At 36.1% G+C, this 22,629-nt stretch overlaps 1 protein-coding gene across 5 annotated transcripts in view; it reads left to right on the forward strand.

The window, feature by feature from the left end:
* The window catches only part of dlc1 (DLC1 Rho GTPase activating protein), a 126,974-nt gene that overhangs the window by 83,908 nt on the left and 20,437 nt on the right, over nt 1–22,629 (forward strand). Inside the window, exon 1 of one of the 5 annotated variants that reach the window (XM_079898696.1) lies at nt 17,673–18,004. The exons of the other annotated variants lie outside the window; for them this stretch is intronic. Coding sequence (XP_079754822.1) covers nt 17,992–18,004 — 13 coding nt within the window. The 5' untranslated portion in view covers nt 17,673–17,991. Of the gene's footprint in view, nt 1–17,672; nt 18,005–22,629 lie in introns of those variants that run through there. 5 annotated transcript variants of the gene reach the window in all.

Below are 22,629 nucleotides of genomic sequence, written 5' to 3' on the forward strand. Positions count from 1 at the left end.
TGCCTATTTGTTTTAAACTATCTTGACCTCTCTCAGCCTGTGATGTAAAGAGTGTCAATGGTTCTTGGAATCTATATTTAAGCTAGAGTGATGAAGTTGGAAAATACTGTGATAAACCTGTGTATCTGTGGACCAGCCTTCCATGTTGGTGTTTAGTCATAATGTAGAATTAATAGTCATAATCCAACCATTTAAAGAATCTCAGTGTTGTTTTGGCTGCAAAGAGAAGATTCCTTTCATTCTGGGATCTGAGCAGGGGATGGTGATTGCAGTTTATCTCGTGGGAATTGAGCTCATATTTTCACTTTTAAGTCACCAGTGGCGTTTTGCCAGCAAGTTGGGTGTTTTACAGCAACAGAATGATTTACACTTCTGTGGGCTTTGGATTATCAGCTTGGCTCATTTTTAACCAGGGATTGTTCTGTTCTGTTTATGTAGTACTTTGGGGTTGAGAAAGCCCATGATTGAGAAAATACTTGATTAGAAAGTCAAAGTAAAAAAAAAAAAAAAAAAGATGTATAAAAATATATTGAATAGGTGTATAGTATTTGTTCTCATCCACTGATCAAACCACTTGATTCAAACAGGTGGTCAACAAAGGGGTGCTAGGAAGTTGATTGATTGATTGATTGATTGATTGATTGATTGATTGATTGATTGATTGATTGATTGATTTGTTAACTAAAACTATTAAATATGTTTTTGTTAATTGAGATAAAGCTGAAATATGCAATTTTAAAAAAACTTTTTAAAACCTTTTTTTTTTTTTTTTTTTTTTTGCCTTGGCAACTAACTGAATTTAATAAGGTCAAGTTGAAGTAAAATTACTAAAAATGAGACTGAAAAAAAAAACTATTATAAATATCTAAATTACTAAACCTTAAACTAAAATGAAAACTGAAAATAAAGTAAAAACTAATTCAAAATATTAATAAATACCATAAAAGTATATACATTATACTAAAATGACTGTATCATTGTGTAATTTATATATTACTGTTTTTATATACTGCTTTCTAAAGTCAAAAATACTGAGAAATAAAACGTAGTGTGAAATGTGCTATACAAATACATTTTTATTGAATACATCTAACATTAATATTTGATAGAAAAAATAACTTAACTTACACTTAGCCTAAATAAATATTTTTGAATATAATTGTTTATAATGTGTCACTTAGGAAACAACATGCTATCTTTTAGAATATCACACTTTTGTTCTCATACAGTACAAATGTGGCTTCCTTAATATTTTCAGAAGGGGGTCTCTTTTATATTTGGGGGTTCTTGGTAATAAAAAGTTTGTAAAACCTTTAAATAACTGAGCGTGTACCAGTTTAGCTATATATTTAGTTCTATTTATATTAACTGCTCAAGAATGTGACTGAGCAAATATTAGACATGAATATATTCAGCCCAAACGCATTACAAAGAACACTTTGAGTACCATTTCAGGCAAATATAGAGGCTCTCTGACCTGCACAGTGTGAAACAGAGTGAGAAACTATTTTAAAATTAGTGGTTTTAGGAAAGGTTTTTGAGGAATGCAAAGAGTAGGCTGAAACACCTGGGCTGACTTGCGTCATTCTTCTTTAATCAAATCCCCTTGCACATAATGTGTTTGTTTATTCATCTTGGTCAATAGGATTCCATAGATTCCTTCTCAAGAGCACTCAGCTTGGCGTGGGCCGCAAGATTAAGATCCATATACGCCTTCTGCAGAGCGATAGGGACAGTGGTCTTTAAGACTTACCAATGGAGACTTGTTAGATTTTTTAGAAGAGTTGTTAAAAAAAAGTTTGCTAAATGTCTGGCTTCAATGGTCCTCTCTGTGCCCACTAGCAGACCCCACCTCTTAAGAAAATCCAAGAAATCGCCCCACCCAACTCTCACTTCTGGAGAATTCACACACATGCCCTTAAGGGGACCTAATTTTTTCACAAATACCTTAAAGGAGAACTCCGGTCAATTTTAACATTGAGCTCATTTTTTTGTAAATTTGGAGTGCTGTCAGTACAGAGAACAACGACAAAAATCGGTGTTGCCTACACCCTGTTATCCTCTTTTTAAGATTTGCACCCTGTTGACTTAAATGGGGCAAGTTTTTACTTCCTGTTTTCGGTCGAAGTCCACAGTAGTCGATTGTCGAGATTGTTTAGTTACCTATGATCACGCGCATGAACTCGACAATCGACTACTGTGGACTTCGACCGAAAACAGGAAGTAAATACAGGTATGTGCGCTGGCTGAATTAACATCACTTTTATTTTCACATCTACTGCAGTCAGATTCACCGTGTTCACTCTGCAGGAATCACTCACATGTCTGGGCACTTGTAATGACACATCAAGGATGTTAAGAGGCTAAAAGCAGGTTTAAAACTTGCCCCATTGAAGTCAACAGGGTGCAAATTTTAAAAAGAAGATAACACGGTGTAGGCAACACCGATTTTTGTCGTTGTTCTCTGTACTGACAGCACTCCAAATTTACCAAAAAATGAGCTTAATGTCAAAATTGACCGGAGTTCTCCTTTAAAGAACCATGCAACTTAATTTTCAATAATTCATTTTTTTTTTTTTCTTTTCTTTTTTTGGTTGTAGGCTATTTAAAACCACTACATGCGACCCCTCAGTTTGAATGGCCATGACACTTCTGCAATCTCTTTTTAAGACACATTTTTCCTTGTGTCCACCTGGTTTGGTTTGGTTTGGACATGGCCCCTGGTTCAATATGCATCATCTGAGGTGAGAGTTCAGTTCAGGGTCGGAGGTCAGGAAAAGTAATGTTAGGTGCTTGTGCTGTGTAATCCATTGACTGTCCGTGCAGAGGCTCGGACCATATGCTGCCTCAGCCATAAGTCCTGAACCCATCTGCTGCACCAAAAGTTAGCAGAATTCCCAGTATTAAATGGATCTCAGCTTGTATTTCACAGTTCTATGTCTACTTGACTGATGGTATTTATATTTTTTCTTATATTTATCCAGCTGAATTTCCATGCTGGTTAAGATTGGTTTATGCTGGTATGTTGCTGGTTTGGCTTGTAGACCAGTATAAACATGCTTTTCACCTGCCAAAATGCTGGTCAACTAGCATGATCTTCCCAGTAAAGCTGACTGACTTGCGCCTGGTGTGAACAATGCTTGTATTTTCAGCAGGGTAAAGAGGTATTGGACTGTAAAGACATATTCCTGAGACTATAGAAATGTTTGGCATTTACAGATATACTTTGCCTATACTTTTATATTGGTCTACATCTAATTTTCATTGTGTGCTGTGTTACAAATTTTTACCTGAATTTGAAGCCTACTTTTAGGATGTTTATTTTAGCAGTATTATAAGATATCTTCGCCCAAGGCCATGACTAATTCACAGTCGTAGTTTGTCGACTGGCACATGCTTGGCAGCCAACACACTCGATCACACCTTTGCCAAGTTTACACAGTACTGAAGCTGCACATTATTGTGCCAGTGATAGGAATCCACATGAATCATGATCCATGAAATCACAGCCAAATAATATTTTAGACCGTCTGTCTGAGTGTTAGTCTGCCATATAACACTTCTGAAGCATGACATCTGCTTTGAAATGCTAGCTCATGAAAGCACATTAGTCACACAAGACAAAGATAAACCAGATGATGTGCTCTCTTAAAAGCTCATACATGACTGCATTTTGGTTTGTCTGTTATCTTATTATTGCCATGTACACCAGAAAAACAAGCTGAAGTTCACATTGTGAATCAACAATCTGGTGAGTTTCTGACATTAACCAAATTTAGCGAGGCCGATATAATCAGGAAGATCACTGCGGTCATGTAAACGACTCTGTAAACAACAGGATGTCCTGATCTTTGCTTGTTAGCCGCATCATTAGGATGAGAATGCCGCTCATGAATCCCCTAATCGCTATGGTGCTCAACAAAAAGAAGTGTTAGATAATGATAAAGCAGTATCACATTTGTAATGCTGACACCTTTGTTGACATTTTGTGATGATAATACATATGTTTACAACAAAATAAGGAATAAAATTAATGATCATAGTAGTAGTATATTTTATTGGAGTCCAAGCACAAAAGGGGCTCTAGTCCCTATTGTAATTGTCAGTTTACTTTATTATTATTCTATACTACTTTATTATTATACTATATCAGCCCTATGAACACACTTGTTGTGATGGTAATAAATTGTAATCTGACCAAATTTGGGGTCTCTATGAACAAATCTATAGTGCCACCAGCAGTTAAAAAATTCACTTTGCAAAAGGCTAACTTTTATAGCTAACTTTTGAACCCTTTGTTATAGAAATGTACATTAAAACTCTGCCCATGGATTTTTTGTGTCATTCTGATCTGTGGATACTGATTTTGCCTGGATCGGACAAACCATCGGCCCACCATTTTGAATTTGATCATAAATGCCAATATATTTAGAACGATTCGTGATATCAGCACAAAATTTGGTAGAGATCATCGTTAGCATGTCATGAAGGTACCTGAGGTGTTTGAACACAGCGCCACCTACTGTTCCAGAGATTTAAGGTTTTGTTTGCAAAAACGCCAAGAACTTTTGAAAACATTGTCCAAATTTTTTCATTTCATTTAATTTTTCATTTTCCATTATTTTGTTTGTCTGCCATTTTGAAATAAATGAAAAAAAATTGTGCTACTCCTCCTGCAAATTGTCCGACTTTGTCCAAAATCTGATCAGATGATCATTGAACCGAAACGTGCAGAAATGACTGAACAGATTTTTGATATTCACTACTGTTCCTAAAAAAATACCTCTCCGAAGTTGACCTTGCCTGTGTTTGTTGTCTTATAGCTTAGCATGCTAACAGTTGACATTCTTTCTAATGTGGCTCTTTAGCTACGTCCCAGTAAACACATTTACGTTGTTGCAACGTCTGTGGCATGTTGCATTTCTGCTATGGCAACGTCGCTGTCTACGTGCTCGCAACATTGTAACAACGTAGAATTGTAAGACACGATAGGGCTGTAGCAACATTGTTGTGTGACATTCAGCAACTGAGACGACATTCTGACATTTTTTTTTGATGCTAGATAGGCCTATAGATATCCCCCATTTAGCATTTTATGTTTTGAGGTTAATTTTTAATTAGTCAGATGTTAGATAATTATATACATTTTAAATATTGTTTATCCTTATTATTTAATGCGGCTATCTGTAAATTAGCTTAATTATAATCAACACCTGCAATGTACATTTTGAAGAGTAAAAATGATAGAAGGTTAGGTTAATTCAACTTTATTTTATGGTAATCAAATTGTACTTCCAAAAGTCATACATTTGTGAATAAAGAAAAAAACGAAATAAACAAATATACAAATGTCTTTTAAGTATAATAAATAAAACATAAAAAGCAAAGATCAGACCATTTAATGAACAAAACCAGGTTCTGTACATGGCAGACAGGGGAGCATAGTCATTATGCTACTTATACCACTAACCCGGACGTCGAGGTCACTTCCGTGATTTGGGAAAAGCCCGTAAAAGTCCTGGCAGAAAGAGATGCGTAAATTAAGGATGTAGTGTAACGATGCCGAGTTCCAGGAATGCACAAATGTTTTGTTGGTAGTACCAGTTTAGAACAATTATTAGTTAACACTAAGTTGTCAACACGTAGGAAAAAATAATAAAAAAAATGTGGATATACCAAAAAACTTTTTCAGCAACACCGGGAGATCCCGCGAGATCCCGCACAGAGCATGACATCTATTGCCGGAAGAGACTACTGGTAAAGTAGTGAATTTATCAATACATTTCTATGGAGTGTTAAATTCGCTAGCTTTTCCCTTACACTTGTGAGTTTTGTAAAGGACTTTTACGGCTTTTTCCAAATCACCGAAGTGACCTCAACGTCCGGGTTAGCGGTAACATAAGCCATCAGGCAAGTGCTATTTAAATAAACTCCTGATGTACTTACAAACTTTCCAATGCCTCGTTTTATGCCTATTTGTACTACTGTCGAAGTTTTGTACCATTCCGGGTATTATTAGTGGGTTAATTTACGAGATACAACCATGGATCCATTAGCGCCTGCACTAAGCCATTCGGCTGATATCTCTGAATAAGCTCTAACTTTAATAATGTTCGACCAAGGGAAAACAAGCTTCTGGGGGGGTGTTTGGCTCGAGGTCATGGTGCAAAGGACCCTAGGTTGAAATTACTCCGAACCATCCCTTTAAGAAGAAAGTGTCTTTGAAAAAGTACACTTACTACATGGAGACAAAAAGTAGAGCATACAGAAAATGTGATAGATTGACAACAAAAAAACTCTATGTAGCCTATATATTTTACACCAAAGAGTTACCAGAACACTGTTCAGGATCGTTCTTGCTGAATTTAACCCCTGATATAAAACAAGCAAGCGTCTTCGGAATTTTCCAAGGATTACACTAGAGCCCAAAATATTCCTTTTTGTTAACTCCGCAGTCATTTGTTTGTTTTTTATTAGTCATGCAGAAGTATGCCAGTGGTTTCCTGACTAGACTTCTATGAAGTATTTTTGAACATGGCATGAAACAGTGCAGTTCTCTGTATGCTAAAGGAGTCCTCTTGTAAAAACCATTTCAGCTTATGCTGGAGTTTGTTTTTTCAACTCTGACTTTAAATTGACCGTAGTTTACGATCTAGGGGTTAGAGAATCTGTTCATGCAAAATCATATTTATCATCATTTGGTTCGAGGAGGTGAGTAATGGCTGGAAAGGTTTACCAGTCTTTCTGGTTGCATCTCTCCACTACCAAATCTCTTTATTAAACATCAGTTATCTGAAATGGACCATGCCTGCTAAAGACTCAAAGACTACTGAAGCAGCTGAAAGTGTTGATGAGAATCTATATGAGGGCAGAATCAGACATTTCAAGTGAGGGAGATTGATGACAACCTTTTGAATTATTACCAGAGGCCCAGTAGGAGAGAAAAAGGGAGAGGGGATCCAAAAACGACTCATGGTAATATGAGTTACATAAAAGAAGACTTAAGTCAATTGAGCTGTGGAAAAGTAAACATCACTGTGGCTACTTCATCATTTGCTCTTATGTTGAACTCTTGATCTCTTTTTTCACCGGCTTCCACGCGCTCACATTCACACATGCACACACTCATACCCTGTCTGTCTCTGCATGTGTCTGCCGACTAAAGGAAACCATCTGTAATCTCTTCTCTTCATGCATGACTAATTGAAAAAATATGAGCCTTTATTTGGAGGTGGTGGGTTCATTGCCCATTATGCACATTTCTTTGAATGAGTGGTAATGCAAGTGTGCGCATGTGTTGCTTTGTTTTTCTGCACACATGTATGTCAGCAACATTTGTTTCATTCCTATACTCAATATCACAAAAATGTACAGAATACCAACATGTTTGCTGTTTGGCACATTACTATTCAAAACCAATAGCACAACTACAAATGTGGTATTGCTTATATACAACTGTTCAAGGCAATAGATATCATAACTGACAAACATTTTTTTTTTTTTGAGCTAAACAAGCAAGCCGACTAAATAATTTTAATTTTGTTAAAATTAATATTATATGTATTCATTCATAATCAGTGTTGTGTAAAGTTACTTTAAGTAATGTGTTACAATATTGTGTTACTCAAGTCAAGTCACCTTTATTTATATAGCGCTTTTTACAATACAGATTGTTTCAAAGCAGCTTTACAGTGATAACAGAAAAATAATGCAACAAAGTATGTTTCATACTGTACAGCAGATCTAGAAGAAAATAGATTCATAGTCCATCTTAAGTAAGTTCAGTGATGGTTCATTTTTGTTGTAAAAAAATTATTAATTTACTTCATTTATATATATATATATATATATATATATATATATATATATATATATATATATATAGCCGCTCTGGAGAAAACAGTGATGTCATTGTCCAGCTCAGTTCAGTTATCATATAATAGTGTCAATGCAGGCAGATCAATAATTTTGTTGAATATTAAATGTTCCCAACTAAGCAAGCCAAAAGCCAAAAGCGACAAAAGTGACGGTGGCTAGGAACCAAAACTCCATCAGATGACAAAATGGAGAAAAAAACCTTGCAAGAAACCTTGGGAGAAACCAGGCTTACTCCCTAAAACAGTAAGTACTTGCGTCACTTAGTTACTTGTTATCGAAAGTAATGCATTAAGTCACTTTTGCATTACTTTTTCTTACCTGGGCTGGGCTGGGCTGGGCTTGCTTGTTTGTTTTTAATAACAAAAAAGTTATATTTCTGGCAAATGTAAAGGCCCTTTTACACCAAAAGTGAAATGCAAATTCTCACCTGTACAGTAGAGGGTGCAGCTCAAACAAACCTTTCAGTTGTGCTGCTATTCTGGATTACAGGCTGAATTTGATCATGGATGGTCAGCAGCAAAAAATGTTTTGGGGAAAAAAGTAATCTGATTACGTAACTCGCGTTACTTGTAATCCGTTACAAGTAACCCTGATCATAATACAATTACTAATGTTGATTTACATAACTTGAAATGTTACAAATATCTTAGTATATCTAGAAATGAATAAATATTCATAAATGCTATAAAGGTATTGTTTATTGTCATTTCATCATACCTAATGCGTTATTTAATATTAACAAATTTAACCTTTTGTAGTATTCTGTTTGGAACAACACAAATACAAATTGGTGGAATGAAATTCCCCAATATATTAAATATAAGCTCTTAGAACACTGCTTGGCCAATCATATTAGAGAAGGGAACTGTTGCATAATTATGTTTTAAATTCCTTTACTAATGCATGATTTGAATATGAGCCTTGAAATCCATCATCAGAAATATTTGTTTATATATAAGAATAACACTTTGCTTGAAAGTATTTATCCAACACTAAGTGCTAGAATTCTGCTCCAGTCAGAACATACTGTACAATGATGTACCATTTACATTTTGAAACTCAGCACACAATTCTACAGCAGATTTTTTTTTAAATACTTCTTTTATTTTAGACTCTTACGAGCAACAAAATTCACTTTTTTCCTGAACTTGAAGTTCCTTTTCCCAAAGTTTATTTGGCTTGGTCTTCAGTGGATTATGGGACATTTGTGAACTTCAGTAGCTAACATCCATTCCATCCATAAAGCTTCATAGTTATTATAGTTTCAAAGAGGCCTGTCACTTTCATTGTGGGAAAACTATGCTATTCGGCCAGCTGACAACACTCAAGTTGCAGCCGTCTTCTAATATAGCCTCATATAGCCAGGAATGTGAGAACAAGAGATGAAAAAGAGAACTGAAAAGAAGTGTGGTAGAGATGGAGTGTGCATGTTCAGGGATGTTGGAGTTGCATTTGTCATTAATTCTGTGCCACTGATTAAAAATAAATAAAATTAAAATAAAATAAAAAACGAACACAAGGGACCTGCAGTTCTGTCAGTGAGGAATAGATGAATTTCAATTAAGGAAGAATGTGTCTGACTGTTTTGTTGCTAACTGAGGGCTTTCTTAAAAGGGATAGTTTTGTCATTACATACCCTCGTTTTGTTCCAAACACATTTGACTTCATAGCTAATTGCCCAAGGATTTAGTTTAGGTATTAGAAGAACAGCATTCAAAACACAAAATAGGCTGGTCTTTTTAGCATGGTGAAAGCCGAAAAGTTCTTTCATGAGTAAGACAGATGTTGTCTTTCTTGGTCACATTTACCATTATTCTGTGAAAATTTGTCCGAAAAACAGTCATTTCAATAGGAATCCATGCAATCAGGAATTTCAAACAAGGGCATAAGTTGATGATGCAAATTCACCACACTGTGGTGCGTTTCAAGTACAGAGACGTAACTCGCTGCTTCACTGCCATAGTTCGGACGCATCGTTGAAGAAATCAACTAACTAATCACAGCTGTTTCTCGAAACCATATTGTCGTAAAGTGGTTGTTCAACCACGTTGGTTTATGACGTCACGCACGTGGTGGAGTAATAACCTCTTTTAATGAAACTGTTTGACATTGAATTAACACTAGATGTTTTGATATAAATTACAGACATGGTATCTGAGGACTATTCTCATTTTTCTCAGTTATTTTGCTTTATTTCCAGATTCAATCATAGACTCGTTCTTACATAGTAGAGCATGATCGCACATGTGCAGTCTTCAATAACGGTGCTTCAAATCTCTACACAAACTAAAAGACGTAAATGACATTTGTATGTATTCAAAATAAAAGACACAGGTTGTACTGAATGTTGGCTTGCTTGTTTAGCTCAAGATAAGGATTTATTAAGTCCACATTTCATGCAAACTAGAAACTATGTTTTTAACCACAGGTCGAGACCTGTCGTTCCAACCACATAACTTTGCGATGCTGTTTTCGAATGTTCGTTGGAACGATGGTTTCGGGAAACACTGACTCGTTGAACTATGCTGAGAACGATGGAACTTGAGACCATACAGTAGTTGGCTAACGTTGCTTTTGGGAAACGCACCCCAGATCAGCAGAAAGCTGCTTGGTTTGAAAGTGATTTCTGTGTAAGCTCTGCTTCATATATTGCTACACTATTGACAGTAAACCATGAACCTTTTGCTAATGTGACTGCACCTTTACTTGTGTAAATCAATACAAAACTTGTGTTCTGACACATAGTGTATTTTGAGTCTTACAATTATGGCCCTGTTTACACCTGCAAGGTATTAAGATGCATCGGATCACAAGTGGACGACGCTAAATACAAGAGTAAACGGGATATACAACGTTTTGAGCTTGTCCAATTTCGACCACTTCTAGAAGTAGTCGAAATGCCTTCGACTGAATTGCTTTCGTAGATGCTCATATGGTTGATTGTTATCGAACTTCGAACAGCCACAAAAGACCGCCTACTTGGAAGTACGCTGGCCAAATGGAATTTAAACTTTGCCGTTTGAAGACGAAAAACATACCAAGCACAATGCTCTCTCACCATTCCTGATTTCAAACACTCACTAACAGCGTTCGCCATGGTCTTGCGGCTGTCAGAGCAGAAATGAAAGCTGCTGATCTCCGTGTGTTTTCAGTCCTATCAGGGCGTGTTTATATGTAAATTGCGTGAACTTATTTCATCGAAAAATCTGAAAAAGCCCATACATTTACCCACCCTTAGACACTCCCATGGAAGAAATCAGGACAGAAGTGGTCGAAAGTGAATAAAAGAGAAGGATTAAAACACCAGGTGTAAACGGCAGTCTCCCTTGTTTACTTGTGATCCGATCGACCAAAACCCATCTTAATACCGATGGTATTAATACCGAGCAGGGACTATAATTTGCACACTTTTTGTATGTCATTGTCAACATGTTATTGGATGAATAGCCTGAATCCATTACTGTCTCCCCTCCCTACAGAATCTGTACCCACAAAAATGTTAGGAAAAACTGATCTGTAATCTATATCAGATCATCTAATCTATAATGGTGTACTTTGGGAATGCTTAAAAGCATTGCACATAAAGTTGGAAAGGAGACCTATGGAGGACAGTGGTTTATTTGATTCACACCTGAATACCGTAGAAGGTTAAATATTTTTGATGTACATGGTCGAGTTTGCCAAGACATACAGCTCAAATGTGATTTCAACAAAATTACTATATTGTTCATATTGAATCATGTTTCTCAAGTCTATGAAGTAAAATGCATAAACATTATACATTTCTTTCCCATAGTTGCTAACTTCATTAAAATACTAAGTAACCTTAAGTGACTTTCTCACTCATACACAGTAATGCATGTTTGCTTCTTGAGTGAATGCCATGCCTGGCTCATCTCTTCGTGGCCGATGGCACTGTGAATACCACCACTGTTACCGCTAAACATTTGTTGGCTATTTTTTAGACACACATGTGGCACTGCAACACATGCTTAGACATAATCATCGTTCATTCGCACACTAGGACGTACATTCACCTTTTAACCCCTATTATGGGCAAATATTCAGAATCTCAGACTTGTCAAAAATCCATTGAGTCCATGTTGGAGAATCTATCTCAGTCATCTCCCTCAGGGCCTCTTGGATTCCAGACAGCTTCTGAGGAGAGCCAGAAGTCTTCCATCTCTGCACTCTGTATATATCTCCATAACAGCTGTGTACACTAATGCCTCTGATACACGTAAGACCGCTTAGCTCATGGAAAAATCAGGAATGGATTGGGGAACTGCCAAAGCAGCCAGTTATAAATTGCGTTACCTTCAGAAAATGTAGGGAAATTTTGCAAGTCAGCAAATCTAATATCAAGCATATGTTCAAAATTATTAAATAGTTTATTGCCAATTACATTGATAAAAATTGAAAATTTGATTGCATATCCACATGTCAGTTGTCAATTGTAGAAAATGGAAATGAATCAATGAATGGATGTTACACTGGTGCTCAAATGTTTGGAGTCAGTAAGTTTTTTTTTGAAAGAAAGAAAGAAAGAAAGAAAGAAAGAAAGAAAGAAAGAAAGAAAGAAAGAAAGAAAGAAAGAAAGAAAGAAAGAAAGAAAGAAAGAAAATATTCAGCCAGGTTGATTTCGATTTCAAATAAATGCTGTAGCACTTTGCAACAGTTTTTTATAAATTAAACAAGATCATTCAAAACATGAAGGTAAAGGCAAGCACAAACGTAACAGCTTTTCAAACAAAGACAATAACCATCCATGAACTGAAGAAACCAAGGAGTATAAGCAGACAGAATAATGATTCATACTAGAAATGGGTGGAGAACATAATCAGAAACTATAGTAACAAACAAGGGAATACTTGGCAAACTAGGGGACTGAGGAAACAGGAACAAAGAACACATGAACTATAATAAAATCAAAATAATAGGCTTTTGAGCAAAAATAGTTGTAAGTTAACATTAAAGGTAGGGTAGGCAATTTACTGAGAGGCTAGCAAGCTTTGAAAGCAGAGGATCGCACCCTCCCTTCAGAGCATCTCCCAAGCCACTCCTTCAAAACACATGAACACCCACAGCATGGAGCAAATTAAAGTGTCACAAGAGACTTTCAGCCAGCATAACAAAAAATGTTTCTGGAACAAATCACCTAACCTGCCTTTACCTAGAGTAGTTAACATGAACTAAGAATGAATAATTCTTCAAACATTTATTAATCTTAGTTCATTTCAACATTTGCTAGTATATTTTCAAGTGCAAAAGTTGTTTCTGTTAACATAAGTTATGCGCTCAGAACAAACTTGCTTTAACTTTTCTAACTTGCGTAGCGCTTCTGTGTTGCACGTCACCACGTAGGCTCACTATTGGCCGACGCTGGTCATGTGTGATACGTGGTGACGTGCAACACAGAAGCACTACGCTATTACACTACGTGAAAAGACTCAAGGCCCAGAGAGAAGGAAATGAAAAGTGGAATAAAGTCGTTATTTTTGTTTGTTTTTGCGCACAAAAAGTATTCTCGTCGCTTTATAAACTTAAGATTGAGCCACTGGAGTCACTTGGACTATATTAACGATGTCTTTAATACATTTTCTGGGCCAGCAAGTTTCAGTCCCTTAGAAGCCTATGGAGGAGTGAGACAGCTCTAAGATTTAATCAAAAATATCTTAATTTGTGTTCCGAAGATGAACGAAGGTCTTACGGGGTTGGAACAACATGAGGGTGAGTAATTACTGACAGAATTTTCATTTTTGGGTGAACTAACCCTTTAAGAAAATGATTTCAAGTAACCATTTATAAATGAGCATTTTTTGGGTTTATAGTGTAAAACTAATTTGATTTAAAAAAAAAAAAAAAAAAAAAAAAAAGAGAACAAAACATAGCTTTAGCTAACATTTATTTTTGCGATAGCTGTTCGTTTTACATTGTATAAGTTTAAAATAAAAAATGAGCCCTAATTTTAGACTTAGGAAGTGTGTACTGTATGTGTGTCTTTGTTATTGTCAGTGTACACATGTTTGTGTGGAAGTGGGAGAGGCTGAGATGTATCAGTAAGAACAGGGTAAGAGGTCTGTGGCTTTTTCCTGTTTTTATTCTCTGGATATTAAAGCTGGCACATTCTGTACATACATATCCAGCTTATGTGCTCTAATGAAATACAGTATGTACTAATGCACAAGGTCCTCGTTTGTTTAGCATGCACAATCGCAAACAAAAATATATCAGCTTACTTCCGCAGCTTAAATATGTGGTGTGTAGACATGCACATACTCACACCTGCTCAGTTCTATTTCTGATTGTTTTAAAGCCTGTGTTGCTTTATAAATAGCTGATAATAACAATTATATTATTCTGTAGCTTCCCCTTGTCTTACTTTGGGATTTACTCTAGTGGCCTGTTGTGAAATATGCACAAAAGTACTATGTTCATTTGTTACAGTCTTTAGTATGAGAACTATAGCCTGACTGAACTAATAAAGCAAATAAAGGTGTCACATTCACTCACATATAAATACAAACTTCTAAATTCTCAGCAGTCAACATATTTTCTGTTTCTGTGCGAGGCAAAGCATTGTGGGAGTAAAGGTACAGGATCCGGTAAACGTCAGACAGTGCTAGGGTGGCGTCTCTTATATGCTCCTTTAATTTGCAATAGCACTCTGCTAAATATAATGTCCACAAAATTTAATTTCAGTTCAGGCCATTTCCACTGTCCATTTTCTGTGCACCACATTTTTAGCAGTTGGAATTTTTGCTCAAACCATTGGTGACATTTTTAGTGCACTTGGACATTGTCTTTGTTATTGCCGGGCACACACAAAATGTGGAATAGTACTGTATACCCAAAAATGAAAATACTGTTATAATTTACTAACAATAATGTTTGTTCCATCCCTATAAATAATAATAAAAGAAAAGGTTAAATGGGGTAAACCCTATGGGTTCTTGACTCAATATTAAACATCTCTTTATGTCAAATCTGTTTTAGGAGAAATGTTTTAAATTATTGCATGACTCTTTCATGTTTAACAGGTTATTTAAATTTTTCTAGTGATAAATTGTTTATGAGCTAATTCATAAAATTTTATTAAAATTAAAAGCAAATTAAAACTAAATAAATTCAAACTAAATCCATAAAATGGTCACATGATGGGAACTCCTAAAAGGTTCAATATATGAAGTGCCTGACATTACCTTTCATGGTTCTTTTAAGAACTTTTTCTTCTAAGAGTGCATGACTTAATTTCTTCTCTGGAACATAAAGGAATATATTTTGAAAAAGTGCTTTTTTCCATTCATTGAAAGTTGGTAGGGTCCAATGTGGTTTTGGACCCCATTGACGTTCATTATATGGACAACACCATTCTTTAAAATGCCATTTTTTGGTGTTCTGTATAAGAAAGAAAGACTTACAGAATAACTGAAGACAGAGTTTTAATTAATGTGAATGTTTTATTTATTTTATTTTTAACACTTAACAATAAGATTCCATTTGTTAACATTAGATCATATGTTGATTCTAGTTTTATTACGAGCTCTGGCACATTCTCTTTTGTCAGCAGACTCTCCTTTTTTTTTTTTTTTTTTTTTTTTGCGTGATTCCCCTGGAGGTTCTAGATTTAGCATTGAAAACTATGCCACTCCCACACCAAAGTAGCCAAGTATGTACGCAATTTCCCACCAAAACCATCCCACATAAACACTTGGAATAATCTTTCCGTAGTGAATCAGGGTAAGACAAAAACATATTTTGAAAGAAGGATTGATATTGATTGATATATTGATTGATTGATTGATGTTTTTACTTATTATTAAAATTTTGTTAATTTTGAACAAAAAAGTTAAATAGTGTACCTTTAAGAATTAAATGGTTTTATGTTTTATAATAGAATTGCCAGGGTGGAGTGAAATAATAGGTGCATGCATACACATGACAGAGACAGGAAGATAATCTGGTGAGTCAGTTTCAAAACCACACACATCTCTCACTCAATCTCTCTGGCATGTCTGAATGCAGTTGCTGAATTTCTGGAGAGTGAGGAATAAAGGCTGATGTAGAGATTCCACAAGTAAGGCAATTTTCCTATGCATAAGTTTTTCCTTGTGAGTCAGACATGCTGCACTATTTTACAGACCGGGATGAGAAATTAAAGAGGCTATGCTCAGCATAGACTTACATACTTTTTATCAGTATATATGTATAATGTACACTGTGAAGGCCACTTTAAGGGCCTTATGGGATAGCATAATGTGCTCTGATTATACCATTCTAAATCTCTGCATATTCTGAATGTCAATTTGCATGATAAACTGGATATCAGTAAAATTATCAAAAATTATTCTCCTTTCTGAATCAAATAAAATAAATAATTAAAAATAAAATAGTATTTCTAAAGTGGTAACTGAACAGCACTTGCTGAATTAAATATGCAAAATGATGATATAACAACTATGTTGCATACTGTTTGCAAGTTTTTGCATTTCTTTTCTCATAGCATGCATTACTTTTTTTAAATACTTATTGTCAGATTGTATTCTGTAACCATTAAACAAACCTATTCCATTCTGAACATAGCTTAATTCTATAAACCATCTAGGCTACTTACTTCTGGCTTACATGAATAGGTCTCCATTCTTTGTCTTAATTTTAATTGAACCGGCAAAAGGAAGTGAACGTGACTTTCTTTTGACTTCTAAAGCAGGAAGCATCAGAGAGGACCTTAAGCTTGTTTGATCTCAATAAGAGCTCCTCACACAATAGAAGGTCTTGCTTTACTGTGCAAAGCTACTGTTGCACCGCAGCACCTATGAGCGTGCGTGCGTGCGTGCGTGCGTACGTGCGTGCGGGAAGAGACCAGAATCAGGGACGCCTGTTGATGGGGCTTGTTGGAATTACCATAGCAGAACGGACTCATTGTCTTCCCCTTTCACAACATCACGTACCACAATAGCGGCTTTCAAACGGCCCCACTCCTTAATGAAGATCTCTAATGATATGCTAACGGCGCGCCGTTTTAATTGCAGTTTAAAGTAGTTAAGCACAAAACAATGTCGTTCAGCCAAATGAACAGGCTATTCGAACCCACACTCTCACTTTTTGATGATTTGAATTTCGCTTTTAAAAAAGAGAAAGAGATGGAGAGAGGGCATTTTAGATTAAAGACAGGCAATGAGTAGACCAGTAAATTAAAAATATTTTTTAGCAGACATTAAGAAGAGTGCGAATTAATTAATTAATAGCGCGCAGTGGTGTGTATCTTTATTTTTATGTATCCTAATTAATTTGGTATGAATTAACAATTTAATAACTGTAATTTATTAATCGGACGCAAGCCCGGCTGCGTGCATGTATGCTTAATCCATTTAAAAGTAGCTGGACTTAATGTTAATCCTAAATCCTAAATAAATAAATGAAATACAATTTCACTTTTTGTAGCCTAACCACTTTGCATCAGTGGGAACGGTTAGGCTCATTCAGCAAACGTCATGAAAATCATTCGGTTGCTGTATTTAAAAATATATTTCTTATAATGTCAATTATGTCTTGTAATGTGTATAATTTACTTAGCATTATTATTAACATTTCTACTTTTTTTATTATTTTCCTGTCACTATTTTATTGTGTGCATAGGCTATAAACATGCCAATAAAGTAGGCTTTGGCAATTGAATGATAGCTCCACCTCCCCGTCTAGAGCAGCGAAAGCCCACCTGAGGCTGTCCTGGGCGGGGAGGTGGAGCGTTCTCCGTCCTCCCATTCCTAAACAGTGAATCAGTCTGTTCATTCACATTCACACGCGGACAAGTCCGTTCACAGGCGTTTCAAACACAGCTCTCTGAGGAAATTTTTTGTGCCCTGGGCAGACAGGAAAGGAAATAAGTCATGGATTTACTTTTTGCTCTTTGGTCTTTGGACCTTCTATAAACGTTATTTAGTTCAGAGGAACTTTTTTTATTAGTATTATTTATTATTATAGAATTTGCGAATTCACTGCAGGCTATTGGAATACATGCGAGCTTCGCTGTAATGTTGGAATAAAACGAAGACGAAGAGGACTCCTGAAGCATATCGCAACGGGACTCTCGCGATTTATAGAAAACACAACATGATCCTTACTCGTAAGTAGGCATACTTATGTTTACTAATAACTTTATACCTTAATTGACTGTAACTCTTTCTAACGTGTCTCTCTGTTGAGTCTAAAGAGTTGAGTCTTTAGACGCAGTGCTAATTCCAATGAATCACTTTTTATTTTTATTTTTTTATTTTTTGTCATTTGGTGGCACCTAGCCTAAATCAAAATCGATTATTAAATGAGATGCTGCTATGAATGCCGTATGATACTCAAACGACAGAAATAAGCCTTTTACTGGCTGACTTGAAGTGAATCTAGATGGCATTGATAAGACAAGTCATATAATTTGTAATAGCTATATTTATTACAGTTCTTTTTTTTTATATGATGTCCATTGGTCTGTGGTTTTAATAGAAGTGGTAGACGTATACTAATGCCAAACTGCTTGATTTTTTTGCATTAGTATAGGCCTGCCACTTCTTTTAAAACCACTGTCCATAATGGACATCATATAAAAAAATAAAAAAAAAAGTAATTATCATCATTTTTAAGAGCTACTTTTATTGCATATCATTATATATATATATATATATATATATATATATATATATATATATATATATATATATATATATATATATATATACTATAACAGCTATTGCATTGAATTGCGGCCTATTATTTACGTGCAACTAGCCTATGATATGTGCAACTAGCCTATGATATAGCCTATGATATCTTTGGAAATTTGTTTGGGACCTGTGGCTGGTCACCGAAAGGTTGCAAGCAGTCACTACTGAACCATTGGGACAGTTCTAATATTTCAGCATTAACGTCCAACAATATAATTATGAACATCATAAATAAATGCGCAAAACGTATTTGTAATGGTTGTCATTTTAGGGGCCATTTAGAATAGAAATAACACACATTTTGTGTCAGATTCGATCTTAAGATGTAGAAGTGGATAACGTATATAGCCTATGTTAATAAATATGGAATGATTGTAGTGCTCTTTCATTCATTCTCTTAGTTATTCCGCTGCAGATATTCTTTTCGTCCTAAAGTTTTGAGTTGCAATTATTTGGGTGGTGCGTTTGTTGGGTTTCACGCGCCACCGGCGCTCCAGGCTGTCCGATAAGTAATCTCCCCTCGCGCTCCCTGAAACCATTGGTTTTACGTTGATTTCAGATAGTTCGGAGATAAGAGTGTTTCGTCAGTGTTGGTCTACGCTCTCATTCATGCAGAGACTTGGGGGAGGATTTGCTCAAATCTGCCATTGCCAAAGAGCGCGTAAAGAGTGTGCTGTGGTCCTCTGATTCTGAAGGCGCACTATATAGTGCATTCTTGTCTTGATGGGTGGCTGTCCTAGCAATATGTATTTTTACTTTGAAATCATAATGGTGTTTTTAAAAAGTGCTTTAGTAGCCAAGAAAAAAAAAAAAAAAAAAGTTAGATTAAAAGCTAGACAGAATGAGCTGAATAGACACTGACAGAAGTCGAGATCACATGAGGAGGTAACCAGCAACAGTGCGCTGCTTGAGTGTTTTCTGTTATGAACAGTATGGGACTGGCAATAAAAAAAAATGTATATATATATATATATATATAAAAAAAAAAAAAAAAAAAAAAAAAAAAACAACAACATTAGAACCGACATTATCTCTTTATTTTTATTAATGTACACACCACAAATATATCTAAATCTAACTAAACTAAATCAATCTACATTATTTAAAAAAATTAAAAACATGATTAGCTAGTTTACTAGTTTACACTTAATATTATGTTGTTGTAGGAGGTTCCAAGGTGTGTTTTTTTTTTTTTTTTTTTTTTTTCTATCTAAGCAGAGGTTGATAAACTTGGGGTCATGTTAACTTCAGATGATAAGGCAGTAAGCAGGTCAGCGAGGAGCCAAAGGAAAGAATGTCATGCTTAAAACATGTCACTTTGAAGATATACATGCACCACCTCATAATCTAAGGTCATGGTTTTGGTCATCATAATGGACTCACATAAGTAAAGAGCCTTGAAACTCATACACACATTCTAAAACACTCTGCATGGCTCCAAATCCATTGAAACTTTTACATAAAAGCATTCTAGAAGTGTAGGCAGGTTTTCAGTCTCAAATCTCATTTATTGCCTCCTGAGAATTGTCTGATTGCTTAGTTTTAGTCTTTAAAGGTAAATAATAAGTTGGTATGTAAGAAGCCCTCTGTGGTATTAGATGAGGGTCTTTCTTTCTTCACCACTTTAAGTAATCTTTTGATCATAGATGAAATGGATAGGGTGACATATCATTAAGCGTATCTAATCATCTGACCTGAGATCAGCCTTGCGTTGCACAAAGTGTCCAGTCACCAGACCTGGCCAAGCTGGCTCTAGGTCAGTGATAGCTAATGCTTAAATCTGTCAGAAAGTCCAAGACAGGCATAAATGGACCCATCTGGCAAAGTGTCTGTAGGTGGCTGGGATAGTGGTGTTGAGTGACTGTGAGAATGGTGTAACCCTACGATGATCATGATCCCCTGTGTTTGTGACCAGATGGAGGGGGTCTTCTCATTTTCAGAGCTACCTGACTCTCACTCTCTACCCCCATATGTCTGTATAAGGCCATGCCAAAATATGATATGCGTGGTCCTCAACAAATGATGTATGACTGCTCTTGATCTGCAGATTTAAAGTGTATGTGTGGAAAGATGAAAGATAAAGAGCTTAGTGTCTTGGAGGGAGTTTAGCGAGTAGGACATCAGGTCACATGAATCGTTGATAAAATTCCTTCTAGCTCTGCTCAAAGACAGATATTGATGTTTGTGTGCTGTTCATTTGAAACAGGGACTCTTTAACTAGAATAGCACAACTTCAAAAAGCCTTAAAAAGGAACCCACATACACTTGAAACCAGGCTATGACATTTAATTTGGGTTCACTCTAAAAATGCATTGCCATGATAGTGGAGAACATTTAACATCCACGGCACCTGTCCATTACACAAAAGGTTCTTTACAGTGGAAAAGAGCTCTTTGTGTTAAAATGCTCTTCACATTAATAAAAAATGGTTATTTTAAGAACTGACCACTTAAAGGTTATTGAGGAACCCAAAATGTTTCTGCTATGGCATTGCTGCGTAAACTCCTTTTTTGGAAACTTGGTTTCTGGTTCCATAGTAGAGAAGTCTGTCAGCACAAACTTTCTTAAGCACACACATGCATTCACACAGGTTCCACCTCCTCCCTCCCATGCTGAGGAACCATCGGCCAGCGATTGTGAGAACTTCCTGTGACAGGAAAAAGAGGACGAGGAGGAGAGAGAAGAGAGGAGGAAGAAGAAAGGGAGGAGGAAGGGTAATTTTAGAAGCGGCCAAAAAAGGTCCAGCTAGCAGGAATTCAACTTTAGCCGGGTTCATAGGACATTATCCCAAGAGATTACGTCTGTCTGTCTTTCTCTGGGTCTGGAGGCTGTAGTTTGCCTCTTGTCTGTCTCTTTTTTCCTCCTCTCTAATCAACATATATCAAAACTTTCATTCACTAGATAAAAACGGAAGCATTAGGTGGAGGGAATATTGTATGCTTTGATGAAAGGAGAATGCACAAAGGCCCATGTTTCTGTGACAGATACCGCCTAGACATCCTGTGTGCTTGAATTGGGTCACCATGGCGTTGAAGAGGTCGCAGGTCATGCATCCACTAGGTGGCTGGCACCAAGATATGAAACAGATGGATTGTAGATTAAGGCTGATGAAGAGAGAGGAAAAGAGATAGGAGGGGGCGGTGATGACTGTTGGCTCCTTTTTATCTGCACTGTTTTAAAACACTAAATCAAAACTATTTGATGAAAGAACATGATTTTCAGAGAAAATGATGGGAAGGAAAAAGCATCCAATTCAGCAAGATTTTTTTTCTACCATAATCTTCCAACAGCGTTTTTAATGGATTATATTATTTTACTCCAAGAAATATTGTGTAAGATAAGTGTTCATGTCAATTCATGAAATTTCTTTGTATAACTTAATTTGTATATCGGCATTATATTGACCATCACCCTTCATGAGTTCTAGATCTGACCATCAGCAACTCGGCCCTGAACAGTCAATTTTAACTTGGATTCTTGATTATGTCATTTTCCATCATCACTATTTATATGTTATTAAACAGTTACTAAACCAATTCAAGTCACCCATAAACTGCATAACACTTCACATCTATGAAATAATGGCATGTAGACCTTACTTTTTTATTTTATTTATTTTTCTTGGCTCGGAATACTGTGCGTCATATTAAGAGGAAAAAAAATGTTAGAACATCCGACTCTATGAAGTAATACTGACGTCAGTCTGGCTCTCAACACAATGTTAGTTCAGTTGCTCAATCTGATGTGTTTGTATCTGAAATATAGTTTCCTTTAAATATAAATGCATCTACTTTACAATCAAGAAAGAATCAAAGGCTGTTTACTTTACTGGGGAGGTTCAACCTATTTCTCATTTTCTCTGAGGTCGAACGTTCGACATTCCATGTGTGTGTTACAGGATGTAAGGCATTCTCTGTGTTTGTGTTGGCGCTGAAGGCCTCCATTATCTGGCCTTGAACAAAAGGAGGTGTGTCCTCCAAAGTGACCATGGCAACTGTGGAATGAGCCACTCTTATTGGCTTCCCGTCGGCCTCGG

This window comes from Squalius cephalus, assembly GCF_949319135.1.
Source record: "Squalius cephalus genome assembly, chromosome: 2".
Lineage (NCBI taxonomy): Eukaryota > Metazoa > Chordata > Actinopteri > Cypriniformes > Leuciscidae > Squalius > Squalius cephalus.